This window comes from Eleutherodactylus coqui, chromosome 9 (genome assembly GCF_035609145.1).
Source record: "Eleutherodactylus coqui strain aEleCoq1 chromosome 9, aEleCoq1.hap1, whole genome shotgun sequence".
Classification (NCBI taxonomy): Eukaryota; Metazoa; Chordata; class Amphibia; order Anura; family Eleutherodactylidae; genus Eleutherodactylus; species Eleutherodactylus coqui.
In genome coordinates this window covers 35557351-35577511 of record NC_089845.1, presented here as the reverse complement: position 1 = coordinate 35577511, position 20161 = coordinate 35557351, and the positions used below count along the sequence as shown (strand labels likewise).

The window sequence follows — 20161 nt, the reverse complement described above, 5'->3', positions numbered from 1 at the left end:
ACCAGAAAATTGTCAGCTTAGATAAATGAAGTATATAGTAATTATGCCATGCTGTAGTAATGTGTTTCGGAGCGGCAGGCTTCGTCTTCAGATCATATACAGATGTGTATCTGTGATTTGAAGAAGGATCCTGCCGCTCCGAAACACTTTATTTTGGACAGTAACCTGGCTTGGAGAAGACAATCTTGTTATTTCCTTTCCACTCTTCACACGTATTGGGGACCTTGCCCTGTCTGAGTAGTTGTATTGATGGTTTCCTCTGTATGTATCAGAGGTCCTTTTTGGGGTATTGCAGCTGTGTCTACAACATCAAAAGACAAGCAAGTTATCTGCCTTTTCCTAGCCATTGTACTGGGATTACTAGCCAAAGAAGTGCTCTGACTTCTTATATTTTCCATGTTTTAATCCATAAGGTATGTTATTATGTATTTATTTGTAAGTCTTTTCTTTATAGCGGTCCTGGAGTAGAAGGAATTCCTCCCCGGGAAGCGAGCGACAGACTGCAAGTGTTTCAGGCTAAATTTGATGAATTATGGAGGAAATATATTACTTTTTCTGGAGGAGAAGAACTTTTTGGTCTCCAAATAACAGGTGAATCGCACAATTACCATAACATCCCGTTTAGCTTTTGAAGAACTGCAAATCCTGAAACTGAGAAAACTGTTAAGGCCCATGTACACGGGCCGATGATCGCTCAAAGATCGCTTAAACGACAGTTTGAGTGACAGCTTTGAACGGTCATTTTGCATAAACTATTAAGTAGCTACTCAGCTGCATAAGAGCAATTAAGTGTACAAATTAAGCCTTTAGCTGAAAGCAGTTAATAGCCCGATGGCTCTTATCCGCTTCCAGCTACTTTGTTCTCTGACGGGAAACAATGCTATCAGCACTCCCCGTGAAGAACTGCTGATAAGGCTGAATGACAATTTTTAGGTTGGACTGAATTTAACGATCAGCTAGCAGTGCACGAAACGTGCACGATGGGCGCACATTTTGATGCAAAGATTATCGCTAAAGCGATCGCCTTTTAATGATTTTTTTAGCGATCATCGCTCTGTGTAAATAGGCCTTTAAAATATTCCTGATCCTGCATGGCGCTTTTATACAATGGTTATTAGGGGTATAAGCAAGATTCTCGTAGGATCCTTATAGGATACCTGGAATGGGTCTTAGGCCTCATATACTAATATAAATGTATCACAGAAAGGGAAATATAAAAACGAACAATCACTGAAAACGGCCAGATACTTACTGACACAGGAGGGCAGATATGTGCACCACCTCAGCATGTAGGAAGCCATACTGCCAAATACACATGTGGAGGACATCGATGAGACAGCCAGAGGGGGGTAGCTGCTTAGTGTATACTCCTACACAGAGTGGATACAGAGTGCCAGACCTTCTGATACATGTAGTGCACCATGCAGACCAGCAACCTATTAATGATGCCATATCAGTTCGGCGAGTTGCCCTGTACCTCACAAAGTGAACCACATTGGTACTGCCACCCCAGGCTTCCCCGGCGCCTGCCCTCCTGTATCGGTAAGTATATGGCCGTTTTCAGTGATTGTAGGCCTCATTCACACGAGCCTCTTTACGCAGTTATTTAGCCACAATAAAACGATGGCTGAAAACCGTTTTTGGCAATTTTCGGACCATCAAAATATGAACTCTGCAACCATTTTCAATCACCAATTTTTCATGCAGCCGGAAAAGCTCCCATAGACTCCTATGCTCAGAAAAAAGGGAGGGGGAGGGAGTTTTACTGCGTCCAATGCTGGGAAAAGAAGACAGCTGCTGCTTTTTAAGCTATTAGAAGTTATTCCAAGGATTTCTGCAGACTGACAAAATTCCACGCTGCGGCGTATTTTTTTTTCACGCCATATGCCCCTGTGAATGGATGAGAAACCGCTAATTAAGCTCTGGACTCTATCGCGGCTAATACTCATAGATGCGATTTTCTTTGTGCTGCCAACAGCGATGGGGAATGAACAGTTATTCATTTCCCATACATTCTGAATCCGCTTCTGTGCAGGCAGGTTAAACAAAGCTGATCGTATTGATTGGTGCTCGTCATTGGGGTGCGGTTGGCATATGTAAGAGGAGCCTCATTATTTGATAGCATACAATTGATCAGCTGTGTCTACTGTCCTCCAATCAGACGGTACACTCTACCACTACGTGGATCGATATCTTAGTGGACTTCGTGGTGGACTTAGTAGACTCGTATTTGCTGGTAGCACTTTTATTTTGTCGTACTAAAACTCTTAAGTGGTTTCAAAAATTCTCAACATCTATTTTTTTCCCTACTTAATACTTTTAGAATACACGGAGCTGCAGAGGATCAAACGGGAACTATCTTTGCTGCAGAAACTATATGGTCTTTACAATGCAGTGATAGAAAACATTAATGGATATTATGATATCTTGTGGAGTGACCTGGATATTGAAAAAATCAACAATGAACTTCTGGACTTCCAGAATCGGTGAGTGTTCTCGGTTCGCATCGCTGCTGACTTTTATTGGTTTGCAAACTTTTCCATGTGAGAAATCAAGAAAAGAAGGCAAAATATGGAATTTAGATACTTTACGAGTGACAGACAGACTGTCTACTATAGCCGCATACAGAATACAGGCTACCTTAATTGTTTTTACTAATTAATAGAGATGAGCCAGCGTACTCGGTTTGGGTGTTTTTGCCCACGCAACGGCTTTTTCCGAGTAAGTGACTACTCGGACGAAAAGATTCAGGGGGGGGTGGTGTGGTGGAGCGGGGGGTAGCAGTGGGGAACAGGGGGGAGCTCTCTTTCTCCCCCCCCCCTCCCCTCTGCAACTCCCCGCTCACCCCCGGCGCCCCCTGAATCTTCGTCCGAGTAGTCAGTTACTCGGAAAAAGCAGTGCGTGAGGGCAAAAACACCCGAACCGAGTACGCTCGCTCATCTCTACTAATCAATATTAGAAAAAAAGAGTGCATCAGTATTGGATGTTTTTCATTTCTGGCAATGGATTTTCTTCTTCCGTTTTCATGTATGTCATCTTGCTGAGATCCTGTTAGCAGCATATAGATGAGAGACTCATAGGAGGAAATTTATTAACACCTTCGTGACATGTACCATACAGGTGTGGCGCTGCGGAACAATAGTTCCTGAGCCCCTCCATAAGCCAAGCAGGATCGAGGCTACAATTGACAGCTGTGGTCCCCCTGCAGCCGCTTGGATGTCAACTTGGAGACATAATTCCTTAAATACTGTGGTTGATGGTGAACAATGAGATTGCAGGAGGCCGATGGTAGCCGCAGGCCAAATCATGGCCTCCAGATCTGTCATCTACAGTTGCCTATTAGGCCCTGCCAGAGGTAGAGTCCGTAAAGAAAATGACAGTTGGTGATAATACACTGCACTATATTAGTAGTGCAGTATATTAGCTAAGCAATCAAATGATTTTCAAGTCTCCTTCTGGAATAAATAAATACAAAAATTGTTAATTTCCCCAAATAGTGCTACTGAACGCATCCATTCATACAGCAATAGCATGCCTCACACTGCTCCATAGATGGAAAAATAAAAACATTATGGCTCTCTTAACATGGAAATAAGGAATACAAAGTAGTAAAACATAAAATAAAAAAATATATGAATTTGGTATCGCCATAATCATAGTGACCAGCAGAATAAAGATACCTTGTCATGTATACCGCATGGTGAACGCTATGAAAAATAACCCACACAACAATGATGGAATTGCTGTTTTTCCTAATTTTTCCCCCCAGAAAAAAATTATTTTTATTTTCTGACAACCCCTTTATGTATATAGCCGAATTTACATAAGTCCCCAAATTATAAAACTAAAGAAGTGGTGCTTCTCCAGAGGATTATGGATCCAGTTGGTGTGATGAGGCGTAAAGATGGTGGTGAGGAACAATTCCTAACGTGCTGCCGGCCCAAGATACGCCACAATCGGAAGATAACTCTTAATAATCCACAATAGAGATCGGAGCTACAACTTGAATCTTCTTCATTATAAACACCAGCTGATGTTACGTGTTTCGGCTCGTGCCCCTTCCTCAGATTTGAGGGGGAGAGCACTAGTTACACTATCAGATAATATCAAAAAGACATACGGTAGGTAAAACCATAAAAAGGGAGAAAAGGGAAGAAGGAAGAACATAAAAGGAAAACTATGTAAAAACAGTAAGACTGTACATAAAGCGTTAATTACCGCAATTCATAAAATTATCTGCATAAAAACATTTGGGATCTAATCTGAATTCATGATCTGTAATTTGTAGCACGTAATTCGCTCATAAATCATATTTCCTAATTTGATTTGTAATTGTAGTCTATAATTCATAACCGTGACTCATTTGCAAACCTAAAGGACACTTTGAATTACTTGAATGTTACATAACCGGAAATAACATTCGCTGTTTGCACTAGAACATTCTACTGGAAACCTCTCTCTCTATTGCTATGCCGTTATGCTAAGACCTCATTCATACTGGCAATGCGCTGTTACACCAGCCGCATCGCTGTCTTAAAATGCACGAATGATAAAAGGACGCGACCAGGTCGCAGCTAAGATTAGCGTTTTCTTGTCCGTTCACATGGCCGGGCGCAATGTAAATACGTCACAGCCCAGAGTTCCTTCGGCTGGCATAAATCCTCAGCATGGCTCCTATTAGTTAAATAGGGCCACTTGACATGTTTTAATAGCACTAGCCGCTGCTAAACTCCCTCCCCCTCCCTTTGCTGGCAGCTCCTATAGAAGCTTATGGGAGCCGCCAGCTGATCACAGCCGAAAGACAGAGCTAGAACTATGTTTTCTGGCCGCATATAAACATTGGCCAGTGTATGCAGTCGCCGATGTCCTATCTTTGCCGGGCAGACATTTTTACGCGACAAATAATCGACCATCTGAATGAATGCATTGGAATCCAAAGCTTCTGACGGTCGTGATTTTTTTTTTATCGTGGCTGTGTAAAAACGCTTGTGTGAATAAGGCCTCAGTGTTTCAGAACATTGACTTGGGCCGTGTCGCAGTAATGTACCTACTCACTTCAGCTAGCCATTGGCCGTACTCAACTTTGCTGCACTTAGCTTATACATTGTCTCAACCCACTAGGGCCGCTTCTCTCCACCGAAATGCACAACATCGTAGCCAGCCCTCATGTAAACAAAATATCTGTCTCTCCCCGGCTATGTCACATTCCCTCTTTTATAATACAGGTAGATTTACTTCGCCCTTAAAACATATATATCATATGCTAGGTAACACATGAATAACATTCCCATGTATGAACCCATTCCTACTATTACAGGTCTGCAAACCTCTAAACTCCATAGGTCTGCAAACACCTTATTGAGGCTAAACTTAACTTATGTGTGCTGGTGAGTAGACACTGGCCAACACCATTCTGATCCAACTGCCCCCTCTACACTTGGGCTATAACACAGCTACTCAGTCCCTTGAACCTTCAGCCCTCTGGTCCTTAGGGCCTTTTAATCTGCCATCTTTGGCTCCAGTCATCAGTGCCTTTCGTTCTCTAACTTTGACCCTGGTCATCAGGACCTTTCTGCTAAAGCCTGTGCTACTCCCCAGCTGGGGCTCAGTGTTGTCCAGGCTGCTCTCCAATAATAATGGCCACCATGTCACAAATTTCTGTGTGCTGTCACTGCTGCTACTATTGCCCCCTCACACAGTCCTGGGGCCAAGTCCTGTGTACTGTCAAACAGCACATGCATTGTTGCACTAATTCTGCTCTCTCTGGCTGGTGGCTCCACACACAGTTCCTTGTCAGCTCTGACTTTGTATATCTTGCACCTCCTTGTGTCTAGAACTTTAGCCTTCTGGCTTACTCCAGAGAAGGAAAGGCGGAACCTCCCTCCCTCACACACCAGCCCTACTAATGGGCTATTCTTCCAGGCGGTGATTTGCTAGCCACATCACCGCCCACATCATAGAGGGGCCAGAACTTCCCCAGCAGCTCCACATTGGGCTTCACAAACATGGCACCCACAGTGCCGTGGTGAGCCCCTTCCTTGCCATAGTACTTGGCTAGTGAAGGGGGACCTTTACATGGCGCCTGCAAGCGCTGCACTAACCCAGTGCTGGGCTGTTCTCTGCTCTGTGAGGGGATACACAAACAATTCAGGAACTTTAGGCTTTCTAAGAAACATGTCCTAGGCAATGATGAATAATGTGACTCTGCAGTTGATCAGATTAATTAGATTTTTATTACTGCATCCAATTAATTATACAAGAAGAAAAATGTTTTCTCCATAAATTTCTTCTTCAAGTGAGAAGCCTTTTCTGGAAGCCCTTTTACTTCGGTTGTCTTAATATTTAGTTGGTTTTAATAAATCTATACTGTGCAATGTTTGCCTGCAGTAAATGATTTAGAAGAGAAATATGATGACACTGAACACGCTGCAGAATAATGTTTGTCATAACTAATAAAGTGTATTTCCCCCCTCGTATTAGAATTCGCAAGTTGCCAAAAGCATTGAAGGAATGGCAAGCATTTAATGACTTGAAGACCAAGATTGATGACTTCAGTGAGAGCTGCCCTCTGCTTGAAATGATGTCAAATAAAGTACGAAATCCCTTGTCCTCCCAAATGTTGTTGTTACTAGAGGCCTAAATAGCTGCAGGGAAACATTATTTGCTCTTAATTTACTTCTAGCCATTTGTTCCGAGATCTAGGTAATCTTGTAATTAGGTAAGATAGTAAGCATATTACTCACTTACATTGATAGGTCAGCCTTCTTAAGGCCCATTTACATGGCCCAATGATCGCTCAAACGACAGTTTGAGTGAGCATTTTGCATAAACTTTTAAGTAGCTGCTCAGCTACTTAAGAGCAATTAAGCATGCAAATGAAGCCTTAGCTGAAAGCAGCCAATAGCCCGAGGGCTCTTATCAGCTTTCAGTTCCTTTGTTCTCTGACGGGAAACCATGCTAGCAGCACTACCTGTGGAGAACTGCTGATAAGGCCGAAGGCCAATTTTTAGGTTAGACTGAATTTAGCGACCAGCTAGCAATGCACGAAAAGTGCATGATGGGCGCGCATTTAGATGCAACGGTTATTGCTAAAACGATCGCCTTTTAGCGTTTTTTTAATTTTTATTTTTAAAGTGATCATCGCTTCGTGTAAATGGGCCTTTAATATGGCCATACTCATTAGATAGCTGTTGACCTAATGCATGCTCGATCATTAGCTATCTTGTCTGACACCCTACATGCATACTCAGCTTGGTCACTGATGGTCAGGCTTATCTCTTAGCATGATCTGGAAGTTGAAATCCAATTGAGGGATTTGTATGGCGCTGGATCGGTCTGGTCTGGTCAAAATTGGTGGACTTGGCAAATACTTAATGTGTATAGCTAGCCTTACTAAAAAGCCTCCAAGTAAATCCTCCGATGGCACATTACAAGTGAGCATGATTTACTACTGATGGTTTTGACTTCCCTGGAAAATGCAAAGTCCTGGCAACAATGACATCTGAAAGCCACGACCAATTTTCCTTGCATTCTGGTGTATTTTATTAGTGGTTTCGGATGGGTTATTATATTATGGCTCTAACAAATTACAGCAGTCGGCACACATGCTACATCCTCCCCGCTGCATTACTTTCATTACCACCATTCTCACAGCTTACAGGAGATATAAAGGGACTTTTTGCACACAGATCTTGAATTTTACAATTTGGACTGTTCAGATCTGTAGTATCCCCATGTGTGTGCTGTTCTGCTCGGTGTTATAGTGTTTTTACTGTATTTATTGGCCGGTATCCATTTAATTTAGTGTTGTTTTTCCCTCTCTAGGCAATGATGAAGAGACACTGGGACCGAATATCCCAACTTACGGGCCACAGTTTTGATGTGGAATCCGAAAGCTTTTCCCTGAAGAATATAATGGAAGCATCATTGCTAAAATTCAAAGAGGATATTGAGGTTGGTGGCAGGGCAAATTGCGTCAACGCAAGAGCTTAAACAGATGGGCGCATGCGCTAATACACTCGCCACTACACAGCATATTAGCACATGAACCGTTTTTTTGGTTATTCAAACTCCGAGCTATGGCGTGCCAAGAGCAAAATGGAAAATAGGTCCTGCCCTATAGAAAGATAAGGCAAGTCCTATCTTTTCTCATGCGTACCGTTAACGGCGAGAATCCCGCTAGTGAAAACTAAACCATAGAAATCATTGGTTTAGTTTCATCCCGTTTTGCGCTAGTGATTTTCAGTCACGGGCGTCTGAAGAAGGGTGCACTGCTTCTAGAATCTGCTTCCTTCCTGTCCCTCAGTGGACGCCCTCGGCCCTGCCATGGTACAACACCGGTTTATCAGTAGACGTCTCCAGGTCATTTACATGGTAGCCGGTCTGCCAATTACCGTATTTTTCCCTCTATAAGACGCATCGGACGGTAAGACGCAACCCCGTTTTAGAAGAGGGAAAATAGAGAAAAAATTTTAACTCAGACAGGGACAGTGCAGGGGGTAATGCCATCGACGGAGCAGAGCTCTGAAACACCGGAGCTCCATGATGGCAGCACTTGTGTATGGGCCCAGGAAGGGAAGAATCCAATTGGGGGAGGCGGGGAAGCAGCAGCAGTTCCTGACGGTTCTCACAACCAATCACCGGTACAAGTAAATTATTGCGCGTTTGTTCGCATCATTGTGAGTTTCTTTGTGCAACTGCAAATTAGTTTGCAGGATCATGGGTTAAACTCGCGATTGGGCCAGAAACCTTGAATTTCGATACGTTCACTGTATAAGATACACTTACTTTTTTCCTCCACTTTGGGGGAAAGAAAAGTGCGCCTTAGGGTGCATTCAGATGAGCATATGCGTACATAGTTGCGCAAAAAACCGCGCATCCACGTACGTGCACAAACTTGTGTGAATGCAGGTCCGTGCAGTATCGTTTTCAATCGGGCCGTGGCTGCTGTCGGCAGCCCCATTGAAAGCAATAGGATGCCAGCAACCCCTGCACTGATTTTCAGGGAAGGGCTTGAAATATAAGCTCTTCCCTGAAAATCATCCCTTGTTTGTGCAAAATAAAATAAAATAATTATTTATACTCACCTCTCCACCGCTGCCATGTAAATATTCCCCGCGTGGAGCCCCTTGTCACTGAACACTTGGACAGCACTGTGAATTCAATGAATAGCCAAGCGCAGCCTGTGATTGGCTGAGCGCTTAGCCAATCAGATACAGCCTGCAGCCCATTGCTTTCAATGAGGCTACAGAAGCGCAAGTTCCATTGAAAGCAATGGAAACACAAATTAGGGAGAGCGCCATGTCCACGGAAAAAAAATGTATATATAGTAGATATTATCAGTATCCTACTTACCGGGTGTCAAGCGGAGCAACAAAAGCTTTTGTGTCCCGCCTACACCTAGAATCCAAGTTTGCCTTTCAGGAATTTCTTTAATGTGGGGTCTTTCGTAATATCCAAAAAAAACATATATATATGTGCATCTGATATTACACATCCATGTCTTTCCGGAGAGCGGCAGCACAAAAGATACCCCAAAGTTCTTACAAACAATGGGGATAATGTAATGGTAAAACAACCGAAAAAACTTTTTACAGCTGCGCAGAAACGCGTTGCTTATTCATTTAAACCCATTTTTATCTTTATCTTGATGTATGCTTTTTTGGGGAATAAAACTTAGCTTACTATGAACTGGTGTTTCTAGTAGCTCATTCCCTAAATCTTTAAGGGTCTGTATTGAAGCGCAGCTGTAAAAAGTTTTTTTCGGTTGTTTTACCATTGAAAGCAATGGGAGAATATCGTGATCCTCTGTCACAGCTGTCACATTTATGACAGCTGTGGCAGGGGATTCTTTACTCCCTGCGGGGAGTACCCTTGTCACTGAGTGCTGTGACAGTGCGTGTCAATATTCCCTGTGGGGAATATTGACACGCACCACAGACCTATGGTGCATGCATGTCCTATCTTTTACAGGTACATGCATTTGCACGCCTGTATAACAGACATGTGAACACACCATAGGGAACCAATGGTTCTAATAGAAGCGTGGTTTTGTGCTCACATAAAGACTCGTCTGAATCCACCCTCAAAGAGCAAAAAATACGATACTTCTCCAATTTTCCTCGGCCAGCAATTACCTGCATTACATAGCATCAGTGAGAAACTCATTGAGCTATAGACCTACCACTAATCAGATTGCTTATAGCCAACCAGATTCAGACCCAGACTGGGAAATATAGATTGGCTTATCCATCCATTTGTGACTATTAGATTTGCTCTTTGTAGTAAGAGGTGTAGATTGTAGGTAATTCCTGCTATGTATAATTGAAGGATAGTATTCGGCTATCTAAGCGGTCCCATTGAACTGGATGGAGTGGTGGTGCCAAGATTACAGGAAGTGCTGAAGGTGGGAACTCTGGATTTGTGGAGTCCCTCCACCAATTAGCAGGTTCTTCCCTATCCTAAGGACAACCCCTTCAATGCCTTGATGTAGGATTCCCGATGAGCTTATACATCACTGACCTCACTAATGGGCTGTAAACCTGCACATAAATCTTTTTAAGTCGTTGGTTGGCTGACTGATGGCCCGGGTTCTGCTCTAACAGCCAGATGCAGAAAAACCTCCGATCTTAGCAGTTTAACCCCTTACATGCCACAATCAATAGCAACTGCAGCATGTAAGCAGATGACAGAGAAAGGGGAATCCTTCTGTAATCCATCAGCACCCCTAGCGCGATCACAAGGTACCAATGGGTTCCCATGGCAAACAACACCTGCATTGTATGGTGTGGGATCGACCCCCAATCCAGCTCCATACCAACCCCCACCCTCCATGACGCAACTGTACTTCATGGAGCTTTAAGGGGTTAAATGACCTGATGGCTCTCCATTAATAATGATATTAAAACTCACTGTAGTCTTTGCAGGATAAAGAACTGAGCCTTATCCCTCCAGCAGACAAATTCTTACCCTTGAAAAAAATCCCCCAAAAATCGTCACGTCCTCATGCCCAAAATAGGCCATGTCTTTAAGGGGTTTATAATGTTCATCCTCCATCGGTTTGTGCTGAAGACATTTCAAATAAATGCTGATGATGTTGATTGGCATTCGTAATGTGGCTCACGGTGAGCCAGCTGAAGGGCCCCTTAGATACAATCAGGCCACATTTTATTAGTAATCAATGTAGAAATCCAGATAATTCCAAAGGGTTCACATACTTTATCTTAAAGCTGTATTAGTATAAGGCCACTTCATGCTTCCTGAAGGCTGTCAATGTAATGTGGTGCATGCTAAGGCTGGATTCACATGAGCATGTTTATGTGCGTACAGCTGTGCGCACAAAAACTCGCTCCTATTAGAACTATTGGTTCCCTAAGGTGTGTTCACTTGTCCGTGTTTTACAGGTGTGCAAACACAGTACCTGCAAAACATAGGACATGCGTGCACCATAGGTCCGTGGTGCGTGTCAATATTCCCCAGTGGGGAGTCGCCCTTGTCACTGAACACTGTGACAGCACTGTATACAAAATGTATACTCCCCTTTCCTCAGCTGCTGGGGCTAGGGCACCTCTAGCCTGTCTTCTCCCTGCACTGCTGTGAAGCTCTTTCAGCAGGCGGGGATTTAAAATCCCCACCTGCTGAAAGGGCTGTATCTGATTGGCTGAGCACTCAGCCAATCACAGGCAGCTCTCAGCCATTTATTGAATGAAGGGTTGCCTGTGATTGGCTGAGTGCTATGACCAATCACAGGCAGCACTCAGCTGTCATTCAATGAATGGCTGAGAGTTGCCTGTGATTGGCTGAGCGCTCAGCCAATCAAATACAGCCTTTTCAGCAGGTGGGGATTTTAAATCCGCGGCTGCTAAAAGAGCTTCAGAGCAGTGCACACGCTCGTGTGAATGCACCCTAAGAGTGCTTTCACCCAAGACAGAATAGGTCTCGGGGTGCAGCCCAGATGCAGATTTTATCAAACACAGTCGATTTTGCTGCGTTTTAACTGTGGAACGTCTTGCGGAATTGCTTGCATTTTTTTACACAGACTTTAATTGCAGAATTCCATCTCCTGTGTGTTAGAAATCCACAACAACAATTCTTTAGGACGTCCTTCATTCTGCAGTAGAAAGCTTTTCTGCTGCTGAATTGAATCTTGCGGTTTTGAATAAAGACGAATTGTATCACGAGGCCCCATAGGGATATCATTGTGGCGCAGAGATGTCCGCGCAGAAGCACCCCAAGACATCAGTAGGTAACATAACATGGAGAAGGATGAAAGCAGTCATCTGTGGAGCCGGGGAGCCCGCAGACGTGCGCAGCTTCGGAGAAGCAGTCTTATTTGCAGGTGGCATTTCGTCTTTAATATCAATTAGTTTAGTTCTGCGCGAGGTGAAGTACAGCTATCTATAACTGAAACCATGCGGAGATGTAATTGTTATATGAATATTTATATTAATTTACAAACGAGCGTGCATGGGCGCCAGAGCCCTTCATTTGTGTGTGCACGGCGTAGCTTCTCTTCTTAAGTACAGCATACTCCGTTTTTTTTCTACTTCAATTAGCCATGCAAATAGCCCTGCGCACTTAAAATAAATTACATGGCGGCTGTGACTTGAATGTATCAAACACATAATTAAAAGGATCTGGAACAGTAGGAATGTTCTAGTCTTTCACAGTATGAACAGCGTTGCTCATCATGCAGGTAAAGGTGTGATGGCGATATACTGGCCGCCGCGGTCATTTCTCAATTTCTATATACAAAATGAAACTGATCTCAGGTTTTGAGAGAAATATTGCTAATTTTCTTAAAGGGAGCTTGTCACATTGTACCTGCAGTCCTACTGACGGGCAGCATGGTGTAGCCCGGAGGAGGCTGAGCAGATTGATATAGTCTTGTGGGAAAACACTCTATTTCCCTGAAAATAAGACATACCCTGAAAATAAGACATAACATGATTTTCCTGAATTTTTGAGGATGCAAAATGATTTTTCAGGCTTTTTGAGGATGCTTAAAATATAAGCCCTACTCCAAAATTAAGCCCTGCTAACAGTTAATTAAGAAAGTCAATTTAAATAGTGTCCAGGCAGCTATACATGTAAAAAAGTTAAACCTTTTTGAGCAAAAATTAATATAAGACACTGTCTTATTTTCGGGGAAACTCCATAGTTGTATTGTGTTCCTTTTATGTTAAGCGGTCCAGTGGGCGGCCCAGCCAGAAAGATCGCTGTCAGTCACTGATGGGACCGCCTGCTGGACCTCTGAACAGAGAAAGCAGGAATTCAAATGAATGAATTAAAACTTCAACTAAAACATTTCCCACAAAACTGCATATCATACCCCCCAACCATCGACCCACCCAATGCTATATTGGGAGTAGATACTTTTTAGAATGGGGTTTCCATATTTTCAAAACTTTATATTTTGCTCTTTGGTCTAAGCAGGCATACTACACCTGCAAAATCTACTTCTCCAGAGCTTTTATGTAGCTTGTGGTAATTGGGGGGGGGGGGGGGGTCTCCCCTGGGGGGGGGGGGGTCTCCCCTAATCTGTAAATGTAAAAGTTATTTTCTAGCCACGCACAGTGCCCTCATAATTGCTAATTTTTGACTTACCAACCTTGTAAAAAGTATCTACTCCCAATAGACGCACCCTTGGGTTTATAGCAATTTTTACATTACATGGTGTATATATGTTTTTGCAGTCCTCACTGAGAGCACCATTATGTAGTGCCCGTCACGCTGATTACAGTGATAAGCCTGCTGCGTGGATCTGTGTAGGAGTTTTGGAGAAACTTGCATTTTATTAGTAGCAGCCAGACACAGAAGTAGTCCTGCATATTCATGAGCTACAGTATGACCACACCCATTCCGCCCTCCAGCCAATGATTGACAGCTCTCTCTCTTTCACCGCGCGGGGGGGGGGGGGGGGCATATGGGACCCTCGAACATCGTTCGTGGGATTTAAATGCTGCTGTCAGACTTGACAGCAGCATTTAAAGGGTTAAAAGTCGGGCGCATGGTTGAACGGGACTGTTGCCCGCAGGTGTCAGCTGTAATAGACAGCTGACACCTGCGATGTATGGAAGGAGATAGCAGCGCTGTCTCCTTCCATACTTGTCCTGCAAAGGCAGGACATAAAAAGACTATATTTTCACTAAGGGGTAAAATAACCCATTTTAGTCTTCAGATGGATGACTCTCCACACTATTTTCCTATTTATTGCGTCTCCTGTACTAGAGAGATTTCTATTAATCCAGATTGGCTTACTAATCATCAAATATAGTAGTCATGGGTGGAGAACAGATTTAACTAATTTAGCTAATAAATAATGAAAACATTTAAAGTTCTATATTCTTCAATATTTTTGGAAACCTGAATCCCCGAATACGGAACACGGGGAAGGGCGAGTTATCTTCTTGCTGATCATCCATTATTAAATATATGTATTAATACTCACACTGGACTGAATGGAGAATTCTTCAATTACTTTTATAATTTTTAGCAATGACCTCTAAGGGCTTATTCAGACGACCGTATATCGTCCGAGTATTCACGCCGACCCTCTCTGCAGGGGGAGGAGGCAGGAAGAGCCGGGAGCAGTGCTCTGAGCTCCCGCCCCCCTCTGCGCAAATTATTCCGCAATGCTTTCAGGTAAATACTTGGCATTTTTTAGTCAATGACCATCTGCCCTTGCGTAGACCTAGAGCTGCAGAAGTCTTGGGCATACCTTCAGTGCCACATTACAGGCGGCCCCACCGAACATAATACCTGAATGCAGTGTGAACCTAACCTGAACCAACCCCCAAGCAGAAGATTTGTGTCTCCCATTTAGTAGTAGTCAGCAGCTATATAGTATTTTGCCATTATTTACTATCAGCAGTCTCTAGGCGATCATGGCAGCCAAGTTATGACATGAATTGTCCTAAGACGATTTACCGCTCGAACACAATGCTGTTTATCGGTTCCTTGGCAGTGGACTTGGCACTTAATCTTCTGTTGGCCAACTGATATGGTTTCCATTGTTCCGATTCTCTGAAGTTTAGATTTATTGAGCCACCTATCAGCATGTCCCGGTATCTAACAACTGTTAGCGAAAGAGGAATGTGCAGTGTTTTGGGAGGTGTCTGTGAGCATGAATAATGCTATTCATTTCAACCTGGACCATCATTGAAATATTAATCACTTCTGCTAGATCAAATCCACTTTTTAGCAAAGAGATTTGATGATCAGAGAGTATAACGATGTAAGGAGTTCAAAGGAAGACCATTCTCATCTTGTAAAGTGATGTCCTATCGCTTGGTTATGCCATCACTACCATCGGTGGGGGTCCAACCTCCGGCGCCTTCACTGATCCTGAGAATGAAGGGGATGCACGGCTGGATTGGCTTGTAGCTCTGTGTTCCTTTATAAGACTTCACAGCAGTTTCAATGGTTTCCTGGCCATGCGAGAACTGCATCTGAACGCATTCACTTGTGCAGCTCCCTACATAGCGGGTGACCGGAGCACCACTGTACAGGGGACCTAATCTGAATCCCACCGGAATTCTTGCGCTTTTGATGCAGCGAAAAAACGCGAGATTTCCACCGGGAAAGTGCATTTTCAAAACCTACAGCACTTTGCCGCAGGTTTTGGAGCTGCTTGGCCACATGCTTTTCCATTGTGGCCAGCACTCGCATAGAAAGCAGCACGGCCGCAATGGAAAAAAAACAGACATGCTGAGGCTGGGGAATCCACGCCGCAGCGTCAGCTTTGCCGCGACGGAATGGCCGTCCCGTGTGGACCAGATTTTTGACAAATCTCGTTCACATGGCTGGCTAACTTCGGGATTAGCAGCCACAGGCGGACTTGCCGCAGCGAAGTTCCACACGGAATTTCCGTGACAAATTCGCCCTGCGTGAACCTAGCCTAATAGTGAAGTGGGCACAGCGCTCAGGATTGGTGTTCGGTCTTATGCCATCACTTTATTAGATGGGAAACCACCTTTGACAGATATACAATACAGACTCTCTTGTTGGTGGATATACAATAGCATCCCTCTCTGCACATGTTTCTTTAACATTCGTATGAATTACTATTATCCTTTTACTTAATTTGGATCATGGATGTATTGGATAGTTACCCAGTTTTCCAGAAAATAAGAGCTACCCTAAAAATAAATCCTACCCAATTTTTGGGGATTTTCAGGGAAGGTTTGAAATATAAGTTCTACCCTGAAAATAAGCCCTAGTTACATTACAATTTTAAAAAAAAAGGAATACATTACCTAGCAGGCTGTATTCAGGTCCCTACTGCAGTTCTCCGGAGATATGATGTGCTTCTTGCTGTCTTCGGCCACCCACAGAAGATCACTTCTTGGTTATGTGATTAATAAATCCCGCCTCCAGGAAACTATGACTCTGATTGGTTCTCGAGCGCTGCTCAGCCAAGCAATGCAACGCTCGATGAACCAATGCGATGGCAGTGATTGGTTCATCAAACGTTGCATTGCTTGGCTTCTTTTTGTGAGCGCCCTATTGCCACGCTTATATTTCATCAGAATGTCATTCGAGTTTAATATGTGAATATATACACAGTGTACATAGCATACAATATCTTATATATACTTTTTTTGTAGACCATTTCCATACCGTCACTCATCCTTCCCTTTAATGCCACATAAAGCATTGAAATGACTAATAGCATCGATAGAACCCCATGCCTTAAAGGGCTCTTCCAGGACTTTTTCAACTTTTGCTATTGACTGAGAGGCTGCGTACCAGTCATTTTCTGTATTGCGAATGACCGCAGACGCTTGCCGTTGGTCATGCGCAGTACAGATTTTTTCTTACATGTTTGTTTTTTCCGTGTCGTCACTAGGTGGTGACGCGGTTACCCGTGGACTATCTACGATGTCAATTGTGAATGGGCTGCAGGTCGGACACCTCCCATGGAACCCGTCCGCATGGAGTCCGCAGAAAAATAGAACATACTCCAATTTTTCCTCCCCTAGCGGAAATCGCAATTCGTTTCCGCGAGTGTGCAGGAAAAAGCAATTTTTACGTACCTTCAATGCATGCCTTTTGCTGCGACTCCTACGTGCGAATGTCGGCCTATATATACAAGACTTGAATGTTGAGTAAATATCACAGTAACATGTCTGAAATCTGAAGGGACGACCTTCTTCATTTCTATGTTGCAGGATATATGTATCAGTGCTGTCAAAGAGAAAGACATTGAAGCAAAGCTGAAAAATGTCATCAATGAATGGAGCGCCCATGTGTTTACTTTCAGCCAGTTCAAGTCAAGAGGAGAACTTCTGCTGAAGGGATCTGACACATCTGAGAAAATAGCGCTGATGGAAGACAGTCTTATGGTATTAGGTTCTATAATGAGTAACAGGTAGGTGACACATTTTCTCTATCTGACTCCTATGTCAATGTTCCTACTCCAACAGGATACATGCATTGGCCTGCAAGAATAAAGGCCCATTTACATGGAACGATTATCGCTCACAATTTGCTCAAAAGCCATTGTTTGAGCGATAATCGTTGTATGTAATTGATCCCATCTTTCACTCTTTGGCTGAACGATGATTTTTATGTGAGCATAAAATCCGTTGTTCAGCTGGAGAGAAGATAACACAGACCGCATGCTGTGTTTGCTGTCCATGGTTCTGTATTCTCCATGGGAGCACTGATTACATTGTATTCAGCTTGCAACCCCATGGCAGAACAAAGGAGCTGAATGCAGAGAACAGACAACCTGCTGTTTTCTGCATACAGATGTGGAGGCTCATTTACATGCAAATGAAGGTGGTAAGCTCCTAATGGACATTAGTGTCCATTAGCGGTTTATGCAAAACAATCGCTCAAAACTTTTTGAACAATTATCTTTGCATGTAAATGGTCCTTAAGAGGTCCATGTACATATTTGCTATAGTAGTAATGGAGCTTGAGTAGGTGATACTTAGAATTCAAACCATTCTGTCCTTCAGTGAGAAATTACATCTTGTTTTAAAGATCACCAATCATATGTTTAAGAAGATTGGGTTTTTCATTATCCATTATTGGGGTTTTGAGTAAGACTTGAACAATTCAGTAAAAGGGACTGCAGCAAACCCTGATCAAACGGTATTCTATGTGGATTCAAGGCCAGCAGCTGATTAGTCTTTAGTGGATTTAAATACTAAGTTTGCGTCTGTCTCAATGACGACGTACCTAAAGAGTTGTCTTAGTTGATCAACTTTCCCTGTGTCTTGGGTTGCATCCACTATTAATGAATAGAACTGTGACTTCTGGATTTCAGAAACTATCTCCTCTTCTTCTTCGCTTGCCAAAAGATTTCTTAGCTCATTTTGTATATTTGGACTACGATATCTGACTGTTCTTTGGGGTCGCTGTAAAAGTTCTTAGCACAGGATCATATTCAGCAAGTCATTCAATTACGTGGAGAGAATTTAAATTGTTTACCTCCGCTAGCTTCTCCCTGTGATAACGTTAGCAAGGTTGGCCATAGCCATTGTCAAGGTTACATTAACAATCCTGTGTAAGGCTTGTCTCCGAAATGTACTTTCTCTTCTTATATTTCTCTTATTTTCCTCATCTTTGGTTTTACCACATCTCTATTGATCATAAACTATACAGGATTGACAAGTTTCATGCCTTTAGATTTTTGATGATAACCTTTGCCACTTCAGGATACCTTTTTGCCCAGGCTGGTTCAAATCCCTGTTTCTTACGATCTCCAAACAAGCAGCGAGGCTCACAATAGGCAGCTTTATGTTTGGGGGAATAGCAAAGCCAAGTAAGAGGATCACCTTCCATCTCGAGGAAATGGTCCTTTAGGTCAACATGGACCATTACTTGTAATGAAGTGCTTAATACTTCCATCTTGTTTGGTAATGGGATAATGACCTCTGTCTGCTATGTGTTGCTCTGCTGGAATACTTTCAATAAGACTCCACTGTACGGTTGACTCTGACTGACTTTGTATCTGTTACTCTTTAATTGGCCTTCACCTGGACTTGGTACACTCTCCTACATTGAGCTTTGTACATTGCTACCAAGGCTCACATTTAGACCTTCTATTGGTGACCCTTGTTATGTTGTACTGTGAGAGGCAGATGATGATCCTGATTTTCAGCTGTTTTTAAAGAAACTACTTATTTTAGAAAGTTTGGCACACTTCTCTTCCTCTTCAATTTTTTTGGCATTTTTGTAAACCACTCGTATGACGGTGAGATATGATTATAGTAGTGGTTCTGTAAAAAAATACCCTTTACACAACATGAAGACCAAAGCTCTGGTAAATACCTACAGTATAACTCTACGAAACTCAACAACTTATGTCCAAAAGGTCTGGCCAATCTAGTTTTCATCAAAATAACACCTTAGGCTTAACTATTTCAATGGCTACAATCCATTAGCCTACAAAGTTTATTCAGAGCAAGTAGTACCAAACTATTTGGGGGCTATAGCAACTAATCCTCATGCTAAATAATTATCAGCATTGACCACTCCAATATGAAGCTAAAATGCACAAGCTATCTATGGCAATTATCCTCGTAGAAGAAAATTCTAATATTGTTTATTTTAATTAGAAATGCTCCCGGTGGTCTATAATCGCCTCTATATAGTGCATACACACTCCGCAGCACTTTACATAATTTGATATTATGGGCCTTGTCCCCATTGGAGCCCCAAAGTTCTAAATTCACCTATTAGAATGTTTTCGGAGTGTTGGAGGAAACCAAAGTACTCAGAGGAAATCCACGCCAACACAGGGGAACATAAACAGTCCACGCAGCTGTAGTCCTTAGTCATATTTGATCCCAGGACCCCAGAGCTGCAAGCCAACAGGTCTACAGTACAGTAAATACATTACATTGCCATCAGTCAGCTTCTCTAACTCATACACTGGTAGGAAGGTTGATGGTCTAACCTAAGGATAGCTCATCAATACCAAAGTCCTGGAACCCCCCCCCCCCCATTTTTAAAGCAGTATTTCCATCTCAGACTTTCATGAAAGTATTATGGATGTGATTTCCACCTCAGGAACCCACACTGAATTGTTAAAGTAAATAACCCAAATTTTGATAACCTCTCTGGGTATTGTAGTCCACCCATTCCATTTATTACTTAAGTTGCCCAACGTTGAACTTTCTCAAGCTCTGATATGTCCTTGAGTACC

General features: G+C 42.9%; 1 protein-coding gene across 1 annotated transcript in view; it reads left to right on the top strand.

Moving 5' to 3' along the window:
* Window positions 1-20161, top strand: part of LOC136578989 (dynein axonemal heavy chain 5-like) — a 363128-nt gene that overhangs the window by 99059 nt on the left and 243908 nt on the right. Inside the window, exons 31-35 of the mRNA XM_066579223.1 lie at window positions 455-591; window positions 2324-2486; window positions 6481-6592; window positions 7825-7953; window positions 17172-17371. Coding sequence (XP_066435320.1) covers window positions 455-591; window positions 2324-2486; window positions 6481-6592; window positions 7825-7953; window positions 17172-17371 — 741 coding nt within the window. The remainder of the gene's footprint in view (window positions 1-454; window positions 592-2323; window positions 2487-6480; window positions 6593-7824; window positions 7954-17171; window positions 17372-20161) is intronic.